The 21,421-nt window shown below is 39.8% G+C and overlaps 1 protein-coding gene across 2 annotated transcripts in view; it reads left to right on the plus strand.

Annotated features, from left to right (window-relative positions):
- The window catches only part of NT5M (5',3'-nucleotidase, mitochondrial), a 231,326-nt gene that overhangs the window by 113,752 nt on the left and 96,153 nt on the right, over nucleotides 1-21,421 (plus strand). For both annotated transcript variants that reach the window (XM_044089658.1, XM_044089659.1), the window contains one exon: nucleotides 6,513-6,613. In XM_044089658.1, coding sequence (XP_043945593.1) covers nucleotides 6,513-6,613 — 101 coding nt within the window. The remainder of the gene's footprint in view (nucleotides 1-6,512; nucleotides 6,614-21,421) is intronic.

Raw genomic sequence — 21,421 nt, forward strand, 5'->3', positions numbered from 1 at the left:
CCCCCTATGGAAAACTGTCTCAATGACTTGCTTTTAAAACTACCAAGCACTTCCCAACTGAATGCTCCTTTAGGCGGAAAGATTGGTCTGCAGGCCAAAAACTGGGAACTCATTACCCAGGACAAATGGGTTTTAAATATAGTTTCCCAAGGATACAGATTTCATTTCCACACATTACCAACACCAAGCGGGTGGCCAGATCTACTCCCAAATCAGTGGGCAGAGGCCCAAAATCAAGTACTCTCTCTCTTAAACATGATGGGGGCTGTTCAGTTGGTACCAGAAGAGGAAAAGGGACAAGGTTTCTATATGAGACTTTTTCTAGTACCTAAGATCTCAGCCCTATAGCTGTGCCTTTGGGGAGTTTTATTTGAGACCTGTAGGGAGAGGGAGAAACCACCCCCAGACTGACTGTGATTTCTGTGTGCTCTTAAGGGAAATTGCACTTTACTGTGTGTATACTTGTCATCCTTCCATTGCGTACATCCCTCACTGTTGCCAGTGGTGAGGATTGAGGCTCCTTGATTAGTAAGCCAGTGTGTAGGGGCGTCCCAGCATGCAAAAACAAAATTTCGTTACTTGCATTTAAAAAAGAAGTTACAACTTGCTTTCATGTGCTGGTGGATGTCAGACATAAATTTTACACACCTGACCAAGTATTAATCATAGATGTTTTGGTGCTGTACCTATGTGTGCTGAGTATTAAACACTTTCCTTCTAAAGATACAATACTGTCACAAGTCTATGAATGTATGTTGAGAGGCTGGCCAAAAGTAAAAGAGCCAAGGCTTCTGTCAAACTACTGTAAGGAAAACTAGTATTATACAGAGACAGGTCATTAACATTCAACAGCAGAATAAAATCCCCAAAACATTATAGAATAAAGAACACAAAAACAAAAGAACAATTCTACAAGTGCCAGCTCTTCAGGGAAGACACAGACACAGTCAAATTCTGTTTAGCACTTTTGTTCTTTTTTAATAATCCACATAAGAACTTCATCAGAATCTAACAAACAACTCAGATATACTGTTTAAAAATGGTGCCAAAACAGTCATATAGTATGCAAACAACCAGTCAGTGCCTGTCCTTAGCTAATAGCAGGTTAAAAAAAGTGCCTGAACCAAAATACATTTGATCAGATTTAAGCTTTTGACATTCAAAAATGTGTACTCTGATTGGACAGCCCAACCAGCGTGCCTATTGTAAATCGAGCATATACTAATAGAAAAAAGTCCAGTTGCCTAGATTTTCTTCTGTTAATATATACCAAGGCTTTACAATTTTCTTGAGTAAGAGGTCCACAAGTATGTATTGAGGGAAGAGAAGACACAAGGGTAAGCCAGTACCTTATATAAAACTAAAGTTTTTCCTTGTATTTTTGCCCTCTCTCGTACCTCTAAACTGTCTGAACTTCACAGTTTCTTAAAATTAAATAAATAAGCAATGGAGGTATTCCAGTCTCTGTTGATTGCTTTCCAAAGCACTGATGTACTGCATAAGTGTGGAAACGTACAACCCATACGTATGCGCAATACATCAACAAAGCCATAGGATGTGGAAGCAATGTGAAAGAACACCACGGCTCCATTATACAAAGACATTAAGAAAAGTAAGTAATTCTTTCTTAAATAATGTCATTGTATAATATCAATAACCAACTCGTGGGTGTGATGTATTGAAGATTTACCCACGGTTGCCTTTGTATAATCACTCAGGCTTCACCCCCCTGATTAAACCACACCAGCTGTGGATACATCTCCAATGTACCACACCCAGTCATTGGTTAGTGGTATATTAACTGTCAGAGATGTATGTGTTTTGCAGATGCCTACAGTATTAATTCCACCAAAAGGTCATTCTGTGATGCAAGAAATGCTGCATCAAGCTCTTTGTGGAATGTCCAGAATTAAAGCCGTACGGGTGGATGCACAACAAGAAATAAGAATATGTGATGAATTGTAAAGCCAACAGTAGATCACCAAAAAACTTCACTTTTATACCCATAAAAATAGATGGGAAACCATGGGCTAGACTCCTTGTGGATTATACAGGTTTTTTGGAAAAAATATATTTCTGGCAATGATAGATGTTGACTCTAATGATCCACTTATAAAAGCTGACAGGAAAACATGCTGCCTGAGGCAAACTTCTAGAGTGCACCACCCAAAAACATTTGAGGAAAATTGCTAAAAATATTTTTGCAGGGTGGTCTTCCCTAACCCCCCCCCCCATGTTGGGAACTTTGCAATGTGTACAGTATGAACATTTCAAAGTACATGCTTTTGAAACAGACATTTGCCTGTATTCAAAATTAAACTTTGTACAGAAAATTTGTAGCACAAAGGAGTGGTAACTTTGAATATGGCATGATTAAGTCTAGTGGGTACACGTTTTTCTATTTTTGAAAATTACTTAATTTACTAAATGTGTTTATGAAAATTACTTAATTTACTAAATGTGTTTAGAGGTTGTAAGCGGTGGTACAGTGGTAGCGTTGTTGCCTCACAGCAAGAGGTTCTCCTGTTCGATTCTCGGCTGGAGTGCCTTCTGTGTGGAGTCTGCATGTCCTCCCCATGGTCGAGTGGCCTCCGAAAGACATGCGTGAATGGGCATGCCTTCACTGATGGTTGGGAGTCGAGCTGGCAACTCGGCACCATAAAAATCTACTGCCAGTCGTTAGCGGACTGGAGTTCCGCTGCGGCGACCCCTAACTGGGAAAAGCCGAAAAGTCAAACAACAAGTAAATGTGTTTAGACTTTCTGTGTTTAATACTTAACCACCACAGGCTGTTAAAAAATGTAGAGAAGAAGAATAAAGCAAGGGTTGAACATTGTAACTCGTGAAGGTACAGGCACTGCGTGAAGTGCATTCTGAAGTTACTCCCTGTTCCAGGCCTGACAGAAACGCAGTCTTCAGAGTAATGCAGAGGTCTTCCAGAGTTTACAGAGCTGTGCAAACAAAGAAGAGATAAAGGACAAGTACTAGCTTCATGGAATAGCTTTTACCTTTTGGTTATGGTATTCATCTGCACGTGCTCTTTGCTGTGTAGTTTGGTGAGGTAGGTTTACTCCCTTGCTGAGAACTGGTTACTGTACTTTGTTCCACTTCTATTTTATTCCCTTTTGTTTCCTTTCACTGTTTTTCAGTTCATACAGGGCAGATGCCATAGGCTTCATAGCTGCGTGAATATATACTCGATGCATGTGTACATTTTAAGAGTATGTTTTCATTTTCTCCTGGTTAGAAGAACACACCCCTACTCACATTGATGTAGAACGTACAAGTTCTGGGCTTTCCTCTACTCTACCAAAAGAATATTTGCATCTACTTTGGCGAGCTTGCAGGAGCCGGGCCCTTTACAGGCCCTCTTTATGTATATTTCCAGGGCTCAGACTTCATCAAGTGTGTAGTTTGCAGCTCTTCAGATGGTTCTTCGTGACCAACCTTCTGATCGATCTCTACGTTGCTGTTTTTTTTCCTACTGAATGTAATGTGTCAGCTCTCCACAGGCCCTCCTCCCACCCGCTTATGACTTTACATTGCTGTTTCTATGCTAATTTTGAAGTTAATTTTCTGCTTGAGTATTGTTCTCATAGGTTCAATGTGTGCACTGGTCATAACCCAGTTTAAAACTATATTCAAGGTCTCCTCTAGTTTTGTTTCATTATTTTTAATTTGTGCTTGCATTTAGCTACACCAAGGAGAGGCAGACTTTTTGAGCAGTTTTAAAAAATCCAGATACAAAGCTACTAGTTAGCCTCTGAAACATATATTATGCTCAAAATACAGCAGACTGTATAGCAAAAAAAAAAAAAAAAAATCTCAAAAATTGACCAGAGTAAGAGCTTTCATTCCCTCACCAGCTTTTCCTGTTGCAAGATGTTTACATGTCTGGCAGGCAGATTTTTGGGCAGATATAGCGAATGCTTGGATATGTACTTATATTAAATAAAATGCTGTGTTTGTCATTAATTACAGTCAACAATTATGCTTAGGTCTGCAAGAAATACTGTCAGAAAATATGCTTAGGTCTGCAAGAAATACTGCCAGAAAAATAAGGTTCTGTTGTCATTGGTTAACATACTGCCCTTTGCTGGTCCCTAGCCAAGCAAAATATATTAGAATTGTATACCTCATGCCTATTGACACAGGTTTACTATCCCTGAGCTAGTTTTATTGTAAAGCTGATTTGCACTTTTTGAAATTATAATTTACTGTTGTACCTGTTTACAGTCACTAGGTGATGACTGAAAACAGGCAGCACTTGTCCAGTCCATCTACCTCTAAAAGACAAAATAAATTAAGAAAATACAGTGGAGATAAAGCAGGCTGAAGATGGACTGCAATACACGAGAATGAAACTCGGCCACAGAAGATCTCCTGTTTTTTTTCTTTCAGTTCTGAAAATTTGAGTTTAAAACACTTGTTTGTCTTTGTTTTGCTTTACTTGATAATAGCTGCATTTTCTGTGACTGTCCTCTTATTAATTAATACTATGTTCATCAGTAGTGCAGCATTTAAGATTGCTGTCTCACTGCAATTGAAACTCTGCAGTTTGTTTCCCAGCAGTGGTGTCTTTTGTGTTGTCTGCATGGTCTTCCCTGTATCTATCTAAATTTTTGCAGGATGCCCCAGTTTCTTTTTATATTCAAAGCACTGCAATGCATTGGCATCATATTTGTGATTAGTTAGTTTGCTCTTTTCATTTTTTGTTTGATCTTCTGTGATCCTGAATAGGATAAAACAAGTATAGCATAAATGTTAATCTTAATTGTCCCATCTTATTTATTTTTTATTTACATTTACATCTGTTGTAGGGTATTTTCAGCCAAACAAGTATGGCTGAATTTCAGTGAGGTTCTCTGATGAAAATACTTTAATAATCATTAAGAACAAAGTGTGTGAGTCTTGTCCAAGTGAACTGTGCTAATATTTTTTAAGTAACTTTTGCCCTCAAGTCTTGTATGACTTGTGTTTACTCCAGATGTCATTGTTAGATTAACATGTGGTTGGCCTAAATTTAAGAATATAGAGGTTATGTGCCCTCTAGTGGATATTGTGATCAGCTGCATTGCAGAGAGCTTGCAAAAATGTATCCGCATTTGTTCTTAAAATAGTAACAACATACTGCAAAGATACGACAGACTCTAATGAATTAAATCTTGTTTCCTGCTGTGTGCTACTCTTGGAAGACATAAACCATGCATGCTTGCAATAACCACTGCATAATAATTTAAAACAAAGCAAAACAATAAATGTATGGAATAGGCATTATAATCCAAATGTGGAACTTTATTTTGTTACTTTGCTGATATTCATTAGCATTTTGCTGTTAGGTGTATGCCTTTCCCTATTTACAAAAGTTCATGCAGCCAGTACAATGGCACAGTGATTAGAAATGCCGCTTTAGATTGCTTAGTTTCTCCATTTAGTTCACAGCTGGGGTGCTTCTTTGTAGACTATGTATGTCCTTCCTGTGTCTACATTGGCTTTATGCAGGGTGTTTTGGTTTTCTGACACATTGCAAAGATGTGTAGTAGGTCAGCTGACAGTTTTCCAAATTGCCCGTAGGTGTATATACTGTATATGTGTTGGGGGGGGGGGGGGTTGCATGCTGCAATAGACTTTCTTCATACTCAGGGTTAGCTTCTCTCTACCATGTCCCCACTGTGTGCTGGGATAGGCTTTTGAATCCCTTGCAGCGCTGAACTGAATAAACTCTGATCTTTAATCTTGTGTTCAGCCTTGCTTTGCCTAGGTTTTCTTCTTAAGGAAGTTAGAATGGTACATGGGAACATTTGTAAGCAAGTAAATCAGCAGAAAGGCTCCTTATGTCTAACGTTATGGAGGGAGTAGAAGCATTTGTAGCTCTGTTATGCAAAAATAAGAAAGTTGTTATTTTTCTGGTCATTTGTTAATTATTTATGGAGGCCAACTGTATGCACTGTAATACTCCGTGGGTGATCATCATGGGAATCTCAAAGGGGCCACTCTTTGAGGATCATACATTGTTTAAGTTCCAGACTAGTTTTTGTCCCACAACTACTAGAACATTAGTCATATTATTTTGCTTTTTAGCATGCTTTTGCAGAAGTATTGGATGGTTGAAGTTCATTTTTGTTAATGTTAGTACATCACTGTCTGATTAAACAAGTTATCCCATTTTGTTTGGAGGATGGGGTTGCAGTCTGGTATGTCAGATTATATACAAAATCTTTCTCTATTTGTTTAATAGTTCTACAGATGGTCCTTTCTTTTTCTTTATATGTTGTTGAAGCTTTTTGTGGGGTATTTTGGCAGTAAAGAGTTTAGGAGGTGCTCTGTTTTTGCAAAGTTTTTGGTGAGAATGAATTGATTTTTTCTAAGCTGCATAAAATTGCACTGCTTAAGAGAGTAACTTCTAAATAATACTGAGAAAGTTGCTTCACGTTTAAGTAAATGAAGGGGAATTGTGAGATCGGTAACTGACTAATGATATTTTCCTTCCTTATTTCCCCTTTTATTTGTAGCAAAAGGCAATCAGTATATGGGAGTCAAAGGATTTCTTCCTCGATCTTGATCCCATTCCTGGTGCAGTGACCGCTGTGAAGCAGATGGTCAACCTAACAGAGTGAGTATAACATTATATACTGTCATATTCAGTGCTGCATGTGACTGGTATGTGTCTGTCACACAACAGAATGAGCACAGTTTGGTTAGTTAGGAGTCACTAGCTACAGTAAGTATGGTTAAACGACATTCTGTTCAGAAGGTCAGAAACCAAAAGACAGAAAACAGAAGACTAAAATGAAAAGCCTAAATCAGCATAATGCCAAAATTATGAATATACAGGCTAGAACTATAGCTTCTTGTGTGTTTGCACTTTTCCTTGAGGATATACAAGCTTGGAGTTAGGATATTTAAACAGCATGGTGGGGGGCATAGCTTCCCACATGAAGGTGCATTGAAAGTTGCCCTCTTAACCTCAGTTCATCTGTTCACAGTTTTGATATTATGCAGATGTGGACTTTTAGTTTCAGTCTTCTGCTGTTCAATGTCGCTGATTTTATCACTTTTTTTCATGTTTTTCTTCATTGCCTTCTGACCATTAACATCTCCCCACATTGCCCCAGGTACAGAGACCTCTCTTTTAAGCAGACGTTAAGGTTTTCTGCTTACCTTAACACCAGTTATGCCACAGTTGCCTGGAGAAGTGGGACTGCTACAGTACCAGGTCCACCCATCCATGCATATTTTTCCTATGCCTCTATCACCTTTCATGTTCACAGTATGTACACTACTTGGTAAATGATTGTTGCCAACTGTTTCAGAATACCTAGTTTCCACTAGACAGTTAGCATGCTCTGGACTGAGCTGATTTCCTTACCTTAGAATGGGTGAACCACATCACAAATTCACTCCCAGCATCCCTGGCTGAGTCTTCCAGCTGCTGTCAGTTGGAAGTCCAGTTGCTTTTAATGTGGGTCTCGACACTAACTCACTAATGATCAATGTACCTTAGAGTAGGAGGGAGTATTCTAACATAATCCCATTGGAGCTTTTGTCATGCAGTGCATGTACTTATGTATAGCTGTTCAGGGGTTTGCATATTCCTGTGAACATAGTCACTTCAGTTCTCTGCTCTCCAAACCCTGGCCTTATTGTCAATCGACAGAGTATCCTTTTTATACCAACTATTTTCTGACCAGACCCTTTATTCCATTCTTTGGCTTATTGTTTTCCTGAGTTCACTGACTAAACGCATGTGTGATGCAACAGTTGTAGTTCAGTAAACTGCAGTTCATGACTGTATAGGTAACTGGAGTCCTGCACTTGGACACAGGTCAGATAAAACAGCTGCATACTTGAAGGATTGGTGACATGACTAATCCATTTGAAGGCGAGGGCAGTAACAGGTGTAGGTCAGCAGGGTGAGTACTGCACATTCATGTGAGGGAAGTATGAGAAAGTGGAAGGTGTCCTTGATGGTGTGCATGTAACCTGGGGAAGAATAGTCTGGTGCCCCCACAGGTCTTCAACTGAAAGAGCTATTTGCAGCAAATGGCTTCCTACATCTTACCACACATGAAGCGCAGAAGTACATATCTAATGCCATTATAGAGAAAGAAAGCAGGAACTGCACTTCCTGATCTGGCCCCCTAACATCTTGCCTAGGAGGGGGTTAGCTACTCTCTTAGTACCACCATTGCTACACTTCTTTTTCCCTCCAGGTCTTACTGTTCTTGGATCTAACACATCCAGTTGTGCCTTGTGATCCAGATCCCAGTTAACTTCAACCATCTTTGTGGCTGGTTCACTAAGAAAAACACTCTGGAACTGCACAAAAGCATGCAGAACCTGATTACCTTCTTGTTACAATCCCTGATGGGGTTTGGCTGAACAGCACACTGTTTCTGATTGTCCTGTCAAATGTCTCAACAGTAACATTTCTGAGCTGCTTAAATATTCTTATAACGACTACCAGACTTAACTCCAGGGATTCACTGGGTAATAACCTCAGAGCCTCACTGAGAAATGGGGAAAAAGTTTTATTTATTTATTATTTATTTTACAGTTTGTTTTCCAGGATAGTCCATTGGGCTGAAGGAGCCCATTTTCAATGGAGTCCCGGGGAGAAAAGCTCCAAGAATGTTAAACAAATAAATAAAGCAAAAATACAGCAAACCAACAAAGCATCTGTAGTATACATAGTAATAGAAGATATGTTAACATCAGATTTAAGAGAGACAATATATAAAATGCTTACAAAATCATTCTTAATTGTACATAGCAAGCTCTCCCCACATATTCCATTGATTGGTTCTACAAGCAAACATCACTATATTTTTTCAGCAGTAAAATGTGTAGGTTCATCACCCTCTTCAGACCTTGTGAACTCCACTGTTTCTCCCTGAAAAATTCTGAGTCTACCGACATATCTGAGCAGAGCCTTCCTCTTGATGTTGTCTAACTGTTCTTCAGATACTACTTACTGCCCTAATTTAACATTTTGGTTATCAATCCAACTCCCGTCTTCAGTTTCAATAAAATGTAGAGTCAGTTCTCCAGTGACTGTTAGTTGAAGAGCTGAGGGGTGGGAATATGGCTTGGAGCACCTGACTAAGGGAACTGACTTTTTTTTGCTTTTCAAGTTAAGAGCTGAAACGGGAATGGGTCTTGGTGTGGAATGCCAGACTGAGGGGGCACGATGGGGTGGTGGTGGGATCAGATTGCGGACTGGCAACGGGTGCTAGATGGATCAGCTATGTCCGTGATGAAGAATAACTCAAAATCTCAGGTGCAGTGAGCAGTAAATAAGGAGAATAAAGGGTCTAAGATGGAGAACCAGGGAACTCTGATATATACTTAGTCTACTTTAAATTAAACATTGTCTTAGAATCAAAAATGGTACAGTCTGTTGAGTCAGAGTTGGATAGATCATTTTCATTTAAATATTTTTAACAGGTAAAATAAATTTGCATTTCTGGGAGAAGTGTGGGGCAAAACCCCCCTGCCTAATCACAGTCTTTCAAAATGAAAAATTAGAATGGAGTACTCATTAGAGTTAAAGGCATTTTTTAGGTTAATACTTTTTATTTTTGTTTTGCTCTGCACACCATAGCTGATCATTGGCTACTGTCAGTGCCTCCCCTAGTTCACTGGGTCTACCAGTCTATCCCCTCCACCCCCAGACTTATTCTGATTCATACTTGGGGACCAGTGAGATGATTGAAGTATCCCAGAGCAGGGTCATGTTGCTGCCAGGGTGTGATGTAGTTTGGGGTCTACTTTAAACCCTATTCACTTCTTGTGGCTCTGTAAGTGATAACACTCTGTGGGTGGGATGTGAAGTGGGCAGAACTTGCCAAACCACCTCTCACTTTCAGAAGTGGCTGATGTTGGCAAGCCACCCCCGTCTACCCTTGGGAAGCACTTTGCATTGGTTTTCCCCAGTTTCCACCAAAAAAAATTCAAACTGTGTTATGTGCCCTGCAAGTGTTTCCTACCCATCTTCCCTGCTAGCACCTCAGGTCCCCAAGCTACTAATCAAATTCAGGTCATCTGCATCATAGTCAGGTCTTTATCCCTCTATTCCACTGTGCTGCCACTTTTTAGCTTAATATTTAAAGCACCAATCAGAAGGCTGGAGTCCACAAATGTTGGATGTCGTGGTCCACGACTCGTGGGTGACTTAAAGATCATGTGCAAAGATGTTTTCCTCTCTGTTACTTTAGTAATTAATGCTATCTTGTAAAGTGGGTTTTCTGATTCTAAAATTATCTAGCGTTTACTTTTGTTTTTCCTTCACTTCAACCCTATATTAAGTTTAATAAAGTAGTGTTTGCATTTCCTGCATGCTGAGCAGCTAACAGATATTTTCTGATTCTGAGTGAAGTGCTCTTGTATTTCACTGAAGCAGTAGTGGGGGATAAACAGTTTGTGGTGCATAGACATGCTTTCGTAGTCTGCAGCGGATTTCAGCCCATAAAATGACACAGACTATAGCACAGTTAGTTACTCAGGCAATCAGGTAATAAACCAGTTACTAAATAAATGTATTTATAGTAAAATAAATCATAAGAAAGGAGAAATGGAACAGGATAGCATTCCTAGTAAAGTGTATAATGATTGTAATATAGTGTAGTAACACAAATATAACATTGTAATAAACAGTTGTCAACCATGGGGCGATCACTTAGGAAGAAAAAGGTATTTGAATCACTGCAGCGATAGTCTACAGCAAAGTATGTTCATATATATTAACTGGATTAGTCCTGGAATGAAAACCTTTCATTGAACTGAATGGGGTTCTCAGCAAGACTGAAATACCACCTATATCTGGGACTAGCAATTACAGGTATTACCTAAAGAGAAACTGGACTACCTGCAGTACCGAGTTCCATATACAGGTGTAGCTGTACTAGGACTACACAGACACAGTTTGTTGTACTTGGAACCATTTGCCAAACTTGTGTGGGGGATGGTTCACAGTGTTCTGTTAAAAATGGATTTATTCTGTGGTGGACTACTTGTTCTTCAAGCCTGTCCATCATCTTGAATGGGAAGAATGGACCTGTGATGGCCATGTCACTCTACAGGTAGCGTTTCTGTACTGGATATGGCCATGCAGCTCCACCTAGATGTCGATCTAGCCCTCCGCTAGCAGTACCAGATCTGAAAATCTTGACATACAGGAAAATCTGCTGCAACACAGGCATTGGTCAGACCCAGCTTCCCCTGGAAGTCCTGGGGTAGGTCTGGGCTGTGCTCAGAACAGCTAATGAGAGTCACTAATATAGAAAGTAACATCATTTCAGTACCTCTTTCTGGTTGTTTACAGTCAAAATGTGGAAATGCAGTTTGATGAAAACGAGTTGGTCGAGCGTGTGTTCTATGAACAACCGTAATGTCGAACTGAAAATATATGACTTCATATTAGTGAAAGTGAGTACACATTTGCTAATATGAAATCGAGCTTTTGAACTGAGGTCACGGTACAGTGCAGATCAAGAAATGTTCCATTTTCCTCACTGTAGTGCAATCTCAGAGTTGGTATATATAATATGCAGGTGGTATGCGAGGCGCAGTGGAGCTTGCCCTCTACAAAAATGTTGATGGTAACATGGACTTTTGACATTGGAACTTCCAGTGCTTAAATGTCAGTTGCCACGGTTACCATTTCTGACATTTTTTTAATTCAGTATTACCAAAGTCGGATAAACAAGTCAGTAATTTTGTTCAAAACTGTTTTCAGTTTCAACATTTTGATAGTAAAATGCTCATGGCATAGCGAGAGTCTCACTTCAAATCAATACCTCGCAGTTTGGAACTACACAGACTGTTTTCAGGAAGTTATTGGATAGCTGCTCAGCATACATTACATATCAACACAATTTTTTTTAAACTTAATAAACACAAGTCCAGTGATGTAACTAAAGTAAAAAGCTTTGTAACTTAAAAGCAGAAAGACCACTTTACATAATGAGGGCATGATTGCAGTAGAAAGAAATAGTACAAAAATCTTTGTACTTGATATTTAAGAAGAGAAGTGAATTTGCTATGCTTAGGGCAAAACTTGTGCTTGTAGTTCGGAGAAAGTCTGGGTATGTAGACATAATTTTTAGAGATTTTTGTATGTGGTTTGGATGGAGATGGGTCTGAAGTCACAAGGGCATCCTGGATTTTGCACCTTTAGTATCAGGATAGACAATACTTGCTACCTTCTGTGCATAGAGTATTGCTTCAAGATATAATGACAAATTAAAAATATGCACTAGGGGTGCAACAGTGACAGCACCACCTGTCCCAAGAAACTTTGAGTGTAGAATGTTGTTAGCTCTATTTCCATTAAAGGGAAGATGTTCCAGAACATTCCTGGCTGATGATGATATTACTGCTTTAAAGCAGAAGTATCGCTGATGGATCAGACGACAACATTTAAGTGAGATTCAGAGGTCAGCTGACTGTGGTTCAGTCATACACTGATAACCTGTTTAACTTGTTCAGGGTCATGGTGGAGCTTAAACCTGTCTCAGCAAATAACAGATCCAAGACAGAAAACCAGTGCTGGATGGGATGGCAGTTTATTGCAAGTTTAAGGCCACAAATACTAGTTGAAATGTAGTCCTGGAACAGACCTTGAATGGCAACTGAGGGAGTAAGCAAAGACGCACCAACAGAAATGGAGGAGTATCAGCAGGATGGGATTCAATAACTTCTCTTTGCCAAAAGCATTTAGGGTGGGAGAAAAGGTTTCTGTCTATTCTGGAGACAGATTTCACTGGCTGGACTTTAATGTCTTATAATGTTTCCTGTTTGAAAAACTAGTTTTCGTCAGCCAGAAATCCAGTTGTTTTCCTCCACCATTGCTAAAAGGGATTCCTTTTTGTGATGTCTAAATTATGTACATAATAACACACTCTTAGATCTCAACCTTCCACCTCCAAAATGAGGAACACTAGCCCTCCTAATGTGGGAACAAATGGGAAAAATGTGGAACACATATTAATAGTTTAATAACAGCTTCAACTAGGAAGGTCATATGATGGGTAAAATATGCTGGTTTTACATATAAAAAAGATTTTTTAATGAATTCATATGATTCATTTATGTTTGCTGTGGATGTCTGTTTAAAAATCCGTAACAGTGAATATGTGACAGAACCTTTCAATGTGGAACTTCATGGAACATGAACTTTTTAAGACCCCAAATGAGATACGTTCCTTGTAATGAGGTACAGTTGAGAGGAATGAGTCCTGGGAACTTCTATTCTTCTTCATGTTGTAGGAAAAAAATAATCGTGAACTTAAAGCAGAGTGTTGTGAACTGTGGTGAAGTTATTACACATAGTACAGGTGACTGAGGAGAAGTAAATGCACCGTGCAGCGTGTATCTTTTCTGCAACAAGGTTAGGTGTCTGGTTATTATAATAGGTGGACATGTCATTATCTTAAGTGACCAGGCAGAAAAGATTGGATTCTATTCACTCTTGTAATTTTGCAGTACTCTGAGAGTGTAGACATCTCTTCACTTTTTTTAGCCATGATTCAGTCAAACTTGGTTTGACTGGTGGTAAGGTGACTTGAACAGGTAGAACTAGTAACAAGCTAAATCAATCCCATGTTTCCTAGTATGGCATTATGTAAAGGATTCTGTTATCTTATTGAAGTCATGAAAAAATAAATAAAAGTACTTTTATATATCCTGTCAGAGAATGATGCCAATACGTTATCTAGGATTCTGTCAGTGTCAGGTGTGGAATATCACACCTGATGAATATCCAAGTCTGGTTGACAAAAGTTACTTTTGTGTAAATTGCTTTTTTTTTTTTTTTTTATGTTGGTCTTGGTTTCCTGCAGTACATCCCATCACAGGTCCTGCTGATTGTGGTTCTTTACATTTCAGGAGAAGTGGGTTCCTGCTGTACATAAACAATTTCAAGGTGATGGGGAGTGCTTCATGACCGAACAGCCCTGTAAGTGGAGTTAAAATTAGAACCGCTTAGTGGCTGCATGGCACAGAGAGATAAATCCCCCCCCCCCCCCCCAGATGACTTGTATTCTACTAATGCTACATGAGAGAGGATGGGAGGAGGTGATGGCATCTACTCACCCATCCTGGGAAAAGATAGGTAGCGTAGACTCCCTGCAGTAGCAGCATTGCCTTGTGTGAGCTCTGTGCTGCAAGCAGTATACCTGTTGGATAGGAGGATGCACATGAGAGGGGGAATATGCCTGCACATGCCAAAGGCAGTAATTATAGAATCCGCAAGGCAGCTGCAGGATGGTTGGGGGCAGGGCACACTTCCCAGCAGCAGTAGGATGCTGCACCAATATCCTCAATCATCTTGACCAGCCACAGATGTGGGTTGGGTTGAGCCCAGGGGAGGCTAAAGTGGGTCTGATAGACCCAGTGAATGAGGCAAGGAGCTGCTGTTTACAGCAGGTGGTCAGCTATGGGGATTAAGAAAAGAAAAAAAAAATGGAACCTCCTTCTACTACAGCTGTACAACAAAGTCATGGTTTCCTGCATTAAGATAAAGGAAAGCATATTCCTGTACTCTGTCCTCAGACATGAAGTGCAGGACAGGTAGTGTGTAGTAGACCAAACTTGTTGTAGCCGATGTACTAGCAAACTTTTTATACTGGAGTTTTAGCCACTTCTGGAACAGAGACTTTAGTAACTTTGTCTTGTTGGTGTCTTACAGAAGTGTGGGATATGACTGAGACCAAAATTTTCACCTAAAGATCTTCTCCATATTCTGAAGGTTTATGCTCAATCTGAGCTTTTCGCAGGATTCCTTTGCATTTATTTGTTTTCTGCTGATTCTGTCCTTATGCACAGAATTCAGAAAAGGACCAAAACCTATCCTTGCTGTACAGTGGTGACCGAGAAGGATGTGGTTTTGGGATGCCAGGTCCGTGAAAGTACAAGAAACATATACTCCAACCCTCCCCCTTGACTGTAGAGGTAGCACACTACACCTTAGGACCTGTATGTTACTTGAGATTATCTGCTGCCTCCACATTTTCCAGTGAGGTTATCAGAGGTGGTAAAAGCGGTCAGAAAACCCTCCATTCATTATATCTGTTCTGCTAAATGAAAGACATTCTCCATTTAGATGCACAGGAACCCTAGGCTTCCTACTTGGTAAGATTAGAGGTTGTCTTGACTTATCTTAAACATCTGTGTAATTTTGGGTTTTAGTTATTTCATGATCAGGGTGCATATCTGACATCTCTGCACAGTATAATATTTTGGAGGACAGACCTGTGGCCCAACACTGGCTAATTAAACAGTCCCTTGAGGGGGATTCTGCATCTCATTCTGACTGAACTACCCCTCTTCTTTTTGGGACTTTAACTTCATGACTGACAGACTTGCCCATCCCTCATTCTTGCTAGCTGGCAGATTTGATGACTGTAGTTCAATTGATGGAAGATGTTTCATAATCTCTGAGCTTCAGGCCTTTGTGTTTAGTGAACCATGCCTATTGTTTCGCAAGAATTGATTTAATGTCTCTTGCAAAACACCGTGCTTTTCCATTAAAAGTAGTATCACAATTTCCCTTGCACCAGTGCATTCAGGGATATGGTGTTTCATGAGGTTGGCTGCTCTCTTCAGCTATTGATGGGTTAAAGTTAAGTAAAGTGATTTGCTGTGTTTAAAATATATTTATTTATTTATTGCAGTTTGTTTACCAGGATGGACTTTTGGGCCATGAGGAGCACATTTTCAGTGGAGTCCTGGGGGAGAAAAGCTCCATTAATACAAAGTAATCAAGTATAAATTTATAAACATAACAGTTACAAAGTATACAAAATACTTGATAAGGTATAGACAAAAAATACAACTGACTAGTGATTAGCTGGAGAAAGTACCTACAACATTCTCTTTGCAATCAAGTTGATAGTATAAAGATAACTAATTCCATCAGAAAAATATAGGCTAAGGAGGCTGCAAAAAGGTAGAGAGGAATGGTAGTCATGGATATTATGTTGGATGGGAGCAAGAACATTCTCATTGTGAGATTAGGTGTGAGTGAAGTAAAGTGTTAAAGAGAGAGACTGTTTGTGGTACGGAGAAGGGGTGGGAGAGAATTCCATTGTCGTGCTAGACAGAAGGAGAGAGAATGTTTGCCTGGAGGGCGGGCAGGTTTATGTAGTTTGATTAAATTTCGAAAGTTAGAACATAGGCATCTGTTAGGAAGGTGCATTTAGAAGGTAGAGGCAAGGGAGGGGCAGAGGGAGGGGCTGAAAATAAGTTTGTGTGCTTGGATGAGTTGAACATAGGTAAGATAATTGGGCAGTTCAAGTCAGTTCACTTGGCGTAGGGAGATACAGTGATGGGTATTAGATCTGTGGCCAGTAGCAAATTTTGAAATTTTATAGTAACAGGATGAGAGTTTTGATTTGAGGGAGGATTGCAGATTGGTAAGGATGGAGGCGCACCATACAAGAGAGAAGGGATAAGGTATGTGTTAGCAAGTGTGAGTCTGGTGGAGGGAGAAATGAAACGGTTATGCCAATAGAGAAAGCCAAGGTTTCTTGTGTGTTTTTTTGATATTTGCATTAAGATGGCTATCAAACTTTAGTTGGTCATCAATGAGAATTCCTAAGAGTTTAGCAGTGGACACTGTCTCAAGAGGAGTGTTATTTTGGCTGGTGATAGAGAAAGAGTTTTTATCAAGGGTCCTGTTTTTTGAGGGGTGTAGTTTAGTTTTGGCTGTATTTAGTGCTAGATAATTATTTAGCATCCATTGTTCAGTAGAGGAGAAGGCGTCTTGGGTTAATTAGTTGTAGAAAATGGAGGTTGCCGAACAGATTATTGTTGAGTCATCTGCATATTGGATGAGGTTAGCGTTAGGGATGGCATAGTGAAAGTCATTAATAAAAATGTTGAATAGAAGTGAGCCTAGAACTGAGTCTTGGGGCACGTTGGTGGGGGTGTCTTGGAATGAAGAAATAGATTTTTGCCATTTAACTGCTTGTTGCCTATTTGATAGGTAACTGGTGAACCAGTTAATGGAGGTGTAAGATAGATATGGGGTCGAAGGCTTTAGAGAGGTCTAAAAATAGGGTAGATGCAGTGTGACCTGAGTAGCGGGTTTTGTTGACAGTTTCTAGAAAAGAGAGGGCGGTAGTGGTACTATGGCTGGGTCGGAATCCATGCTGGGTAGGAGTAAGAAGGTTATGATTTATAAGATAGGGTAGTAATTGGAAGTGTATGCATTTTTTGAGAAGTTTAGAGATAGGTGACAAGATAACGATGGGGCGGAAGTTGGAAATTGCATTATTGTTACCACCTTTATGGAGTGGAATAATATAAGCCTTTTTCTAGAGCTGAGGAACATGGCATTCTGAAATTGATCGATTTATTAGGATGCAGATAGGGAAGGCAATGGCTTCTGCGGCGAACTTTAGGAAGTAGTAGGGTATCTCGTCAGGGGCATTAGAGCAAGGTTTTAACTTTAGGAGTATTTTTTTATGGTTGAGATGGGGATAGGGTTCATAGAGAAGGGTGGAGGTTGAGTGGTAGATGTATTGGAGGGGGTCAGGTTATTTGAGAGTTGATGAGGGGAAGCAAGTTTTTAGTGAAGGATGATGTTAGTTTAGAGATGGTCAATAAAGAATGAGTTGAATTGAGAAGCTAACTCTGAGTGTGCGGCATTTGGATCAGGGCAGGGGTTTTCTTTTTTACCTGGAATGAGAAGACTGGAGATTCCATCCGGGAATTTTTTTGGGTTATTGTTGTGATGAGTTTGGAGGGTGGAAAAGTAGGCTTTGCAATCAGAGTAAATTAGTTTTTTTTTACTTTGTTGCGGAGTGTTTTGTAATCATTAAAGGAAGTGCTAGTTTTAGTTTTGTGGTAGTGTTTCCAATCTTTATCACAGGGTCGAATTATGGCTAGGGTATTCTTTGTTAACCAAGGGATGGAGTTACTCGATGCGTTTTGTTTTCCAGATAGCGAAAGAGTCTAATAAGTTTAAGAAGGTTTTATTGACGTAAGCGACAGCATTGTCCAAGGGTAGAGTTTTTAGTGGGTTCCAGTTGGTACTTTTTAGTACATTTGAAAAAGCATTGGGGCTAAAGTTTTTTAGGTATTGGGTGGAGATGTAGGTATCGGAAAGTTGTAAGGAGGAGGGAAGATGAAGGGCAAAAGTAGGAAGGTGGTCACCTATTGGGTCTGGAAGAGTGCCACTGTTTGAGATGTAGTGAGGGTGGGAGACTAGAATCCAGTCTAAGGTACTACCAGAAAGGAAGTCTTTAGAAGGTCTGGTAGTGGAGTTAATAAGTTGAGTGAAGTGTAAAGATTTATATTTAGGGAGTCGGATGGGGATTGAATTGTTTCCCAGTTAATGTTAACATCTCCCAGAATTATAGTCTCGTTACTGATGTTAGTTGAGAGCCAGGAGAGGATGTCCTTGAGGATTGGGACATTGTCTCCGGGGAGAATATAGAGGGTGGCAATGCAGAGTAATTTATTTTTATTAACTTGCAGAAGGTCTAGAATTAATTCTGCATTTCCAAATTTAGGAATAGCTTTAGAGTAAGGGATGACAGAGAGTGATGAGGAGTAGAGGAGAGCGACACCTCCCCCTTTTTTGTGTTCTGTCATTTCTGATAATGCTATAGTTGGGAGGAGTCAATTCAGAATCTTTTATGTGTGGTTTAAGCCAGGTTTCAGAGATGGAAAGAATATCTGGTTTATTGTGGAGAAGCCAAGCATGAAGGTTGGGGATTTTGTTACATATACTTTGAGCATTTAATGCTGTGAAGTGGAGAGATCTGCCTGCAGAGTGGGGAGGAAGAGATGGGGATGTAGAGATCTGTGAGGAAAAAGGGCCAGGGTTTGGGTGTATGTCCCCAGAGATAAGTATAGAGATAAAGTGGTGTATGAGGGGGAAGAGGTATATAAGTTGTTTAGCATCCTGTTTGTAATTAGTACAGTTTGTTGATGTAGTGTTGGTGAAGATTGGAGAAGTAGTTTTGTGGTAGAATCTAAGTCTATAAGTGAAAAGCATAATATTGTTGAGGGAATAAAGGTTAGGGGATATGTAGATGGATGTGTGTGTATATTGCTGAGAGGATGAGGTATTTGAGTGAAAGGGTGGTTTGTGGTTGGTATGTAGAGGTGTGGTAAGATAGTATAAATAGGATAAGGAGATGAGAATTAGTATTAGTGTTAGAATGGTGACTAGTTTAGTAGCCATAATGTTTGGTGACTAGTTTAGTAGCCATAATGTTTGTGTGTATAGATTACGAGGGTAGTTTGAGCTTAGAAGTTATAGTGACAGCTATGTTAGGAGTTGATTGTGTGGAGGGAGAGGTGTGGGGTTATGTATACAGTATTTGGATTGGAGGAGTAGTGAAGTAAGTGGGTGTGGTTTAAGTATAAGTCTAGAGGTGTTGGAGTGGGTGGATTTGGGGGTAGGGTAGGGGAGCATAGTGAGCCCAGAGGGCAAACAGAGCAGGAAGAGCCAAGGAGATGGAGGGAAGGACGAACGGAATGGGAAGAGCCAAGGAGATGGAGGACAAGGTAAGAAAAACAATCAGTCAATATAAAGGTAATGAGCCAGTGGCAGGCATAAGATAAGGAGCAGAATAAGGAATGAAGCTTATTCACCATGGACAGACTTTTAGCTGGAGAAAATACAGAAAAAAGTCAAATCTATTGTGAGCTACTTAAGGGACAACTATGGGACACTCTACTTGATAAATGTCAGTTAGTTAGAAGTTTTATTTTGTTTTAATAATCAATGGCTACACAGGGTGAACCAAAAGGATCTATAGCAGAAATCTTACTTTTGTAGTGCACCTAAATCTAGTAGGTCTAAGCACGGAAAATGCACGGGAGGAGAATAATTAACTGGGCTTGGGTAGCTAAATTGCAAAAAGAAGGAAAGGGATAACACTGCCAACTAGTGGCCAAACTTTACAATGGCAGTATGGTGGAGACGGAGAATAAAAGAAAAGAAACAGCCAGGAATGGGGAGGACAGCTGGGAGAAGGGGATTATAGTTGAAACAGGCTGCTAGAGAACATGTGGCTGAGCCCTTTACTGGGGCAGTACTGTTACTAGTTTAGATAAAGTAAAACAGTAACGCAGTTTAGATACATACACTCTACAATAATGAAGAGAGGTTGAGTTTTGTATAGTTTGTTTGCTCTGTTTTGTTATTTTTTTTCTTTTAAAGCGGGAGGTGCAGAGATCTTGTTGAAGCTATTTCCAGGGCAGGGTAATCATACAGTGACGGGAAGCGCCTGAGTAGCTGGGACCACAGCAAAAGCTGGCTGTAAAGAAGAATATAACAAACCAAATGATTACTGTTCAGTTACAGGCTCAGAGGGAAAGAAGATTCACTACAGTTCCTATAGCAAGTTCAAATTGTTGAAGTGATCTTGAATTGCATGCATGTATGTAATGCATGAGTTAGGAGGGAGGAGAGTGAGTAGGGAAAGACACTAGTGGTGAAACAGGACTATACAGCAAGTACAAAGAGGGAAACAGATGTTGCATTAAAAAAAAATGAAAGGTATAATGCTACTGGCAGTATAATTCACTCACATTAGTTGCAGCACATTAAAGAAAACCATGGGAGAATACAATTGTCAGACCATCACAAGAGTTACAGGTTCAGATATCCAGTCCACGAATAATACAGTATCAAATAGTAGTTCGACTCAAACTACGTTAGGTCACAGTATATTAACTACAACTATTAACAAGAGAAATGCTGTAACCACGTGGACAAATAGAATCTAACCGTACCGAATGGAAGCAGTGACTGCAAGCTTCCAAACGCCACCACTGAGAAATAAAAATAAAATAAAGCAGATAGAGCTAGAATATAATGCTGAGACCATTGAAAATCACAGTACTGTGAGAACTGATACCATATACTTTAGCTCTGAACGTACAGCAATTCGGTTAAATAATATAAGCTGCACTTAAATAATGTGGCAGTTAGAGCTAAATTTTAACACTGAGACCATTGAAAAAACACATTTCTGAGTAAACAGATACACTATGCTTTAGCTCTAAGCGTACAGTAATTCACTTAGAAGTCCTAAATTGGTAGCATAATGTGTGGGTTGTCGTGAATAACAGGAGCACATATAGGAAGAAATGCAATGCTGATAAGCTGGTTATTGAAATGGTAGCAAAAAACTTACACAACTCCAACAGAACAGCACTGGAGTAGTAGAAGTACTCATCGATGTGTGGGGCCAGCAGCCTATGGGAGCACAGGCCAGGAAGGCTAGAAGAGGTATTTAAAAATGGAGCCATAGAAGCCGGCGTCACTATATGGTTTTAGGGGCGGGAGATGGGTAAGAAGTAGGGGAGGGGTGAGAAAACAGACAGGAAAAAGAAAGGAAAGGAAATAGAAGAGAATGGGGGAGGGGTGAGAAAGGAGAGGGAGCTGAGAGAATAATAG

This window comes from Protopterus annectens, chromosome 12.part0 (genome assembly GCF_019279795.1).
Source record: "Protopterus annectens isolate FY-2018-M chromosome 12.part0, PAN1.0, whole genome shotgun sequence".
In the NCBI taxonomy this organism is placed as follows: domain Eukaryota; kingdom Metazoa; phylum Chordata; order Ceratodontiformes; family Protopteridae; genus Protopterus; species Protopterus annectens.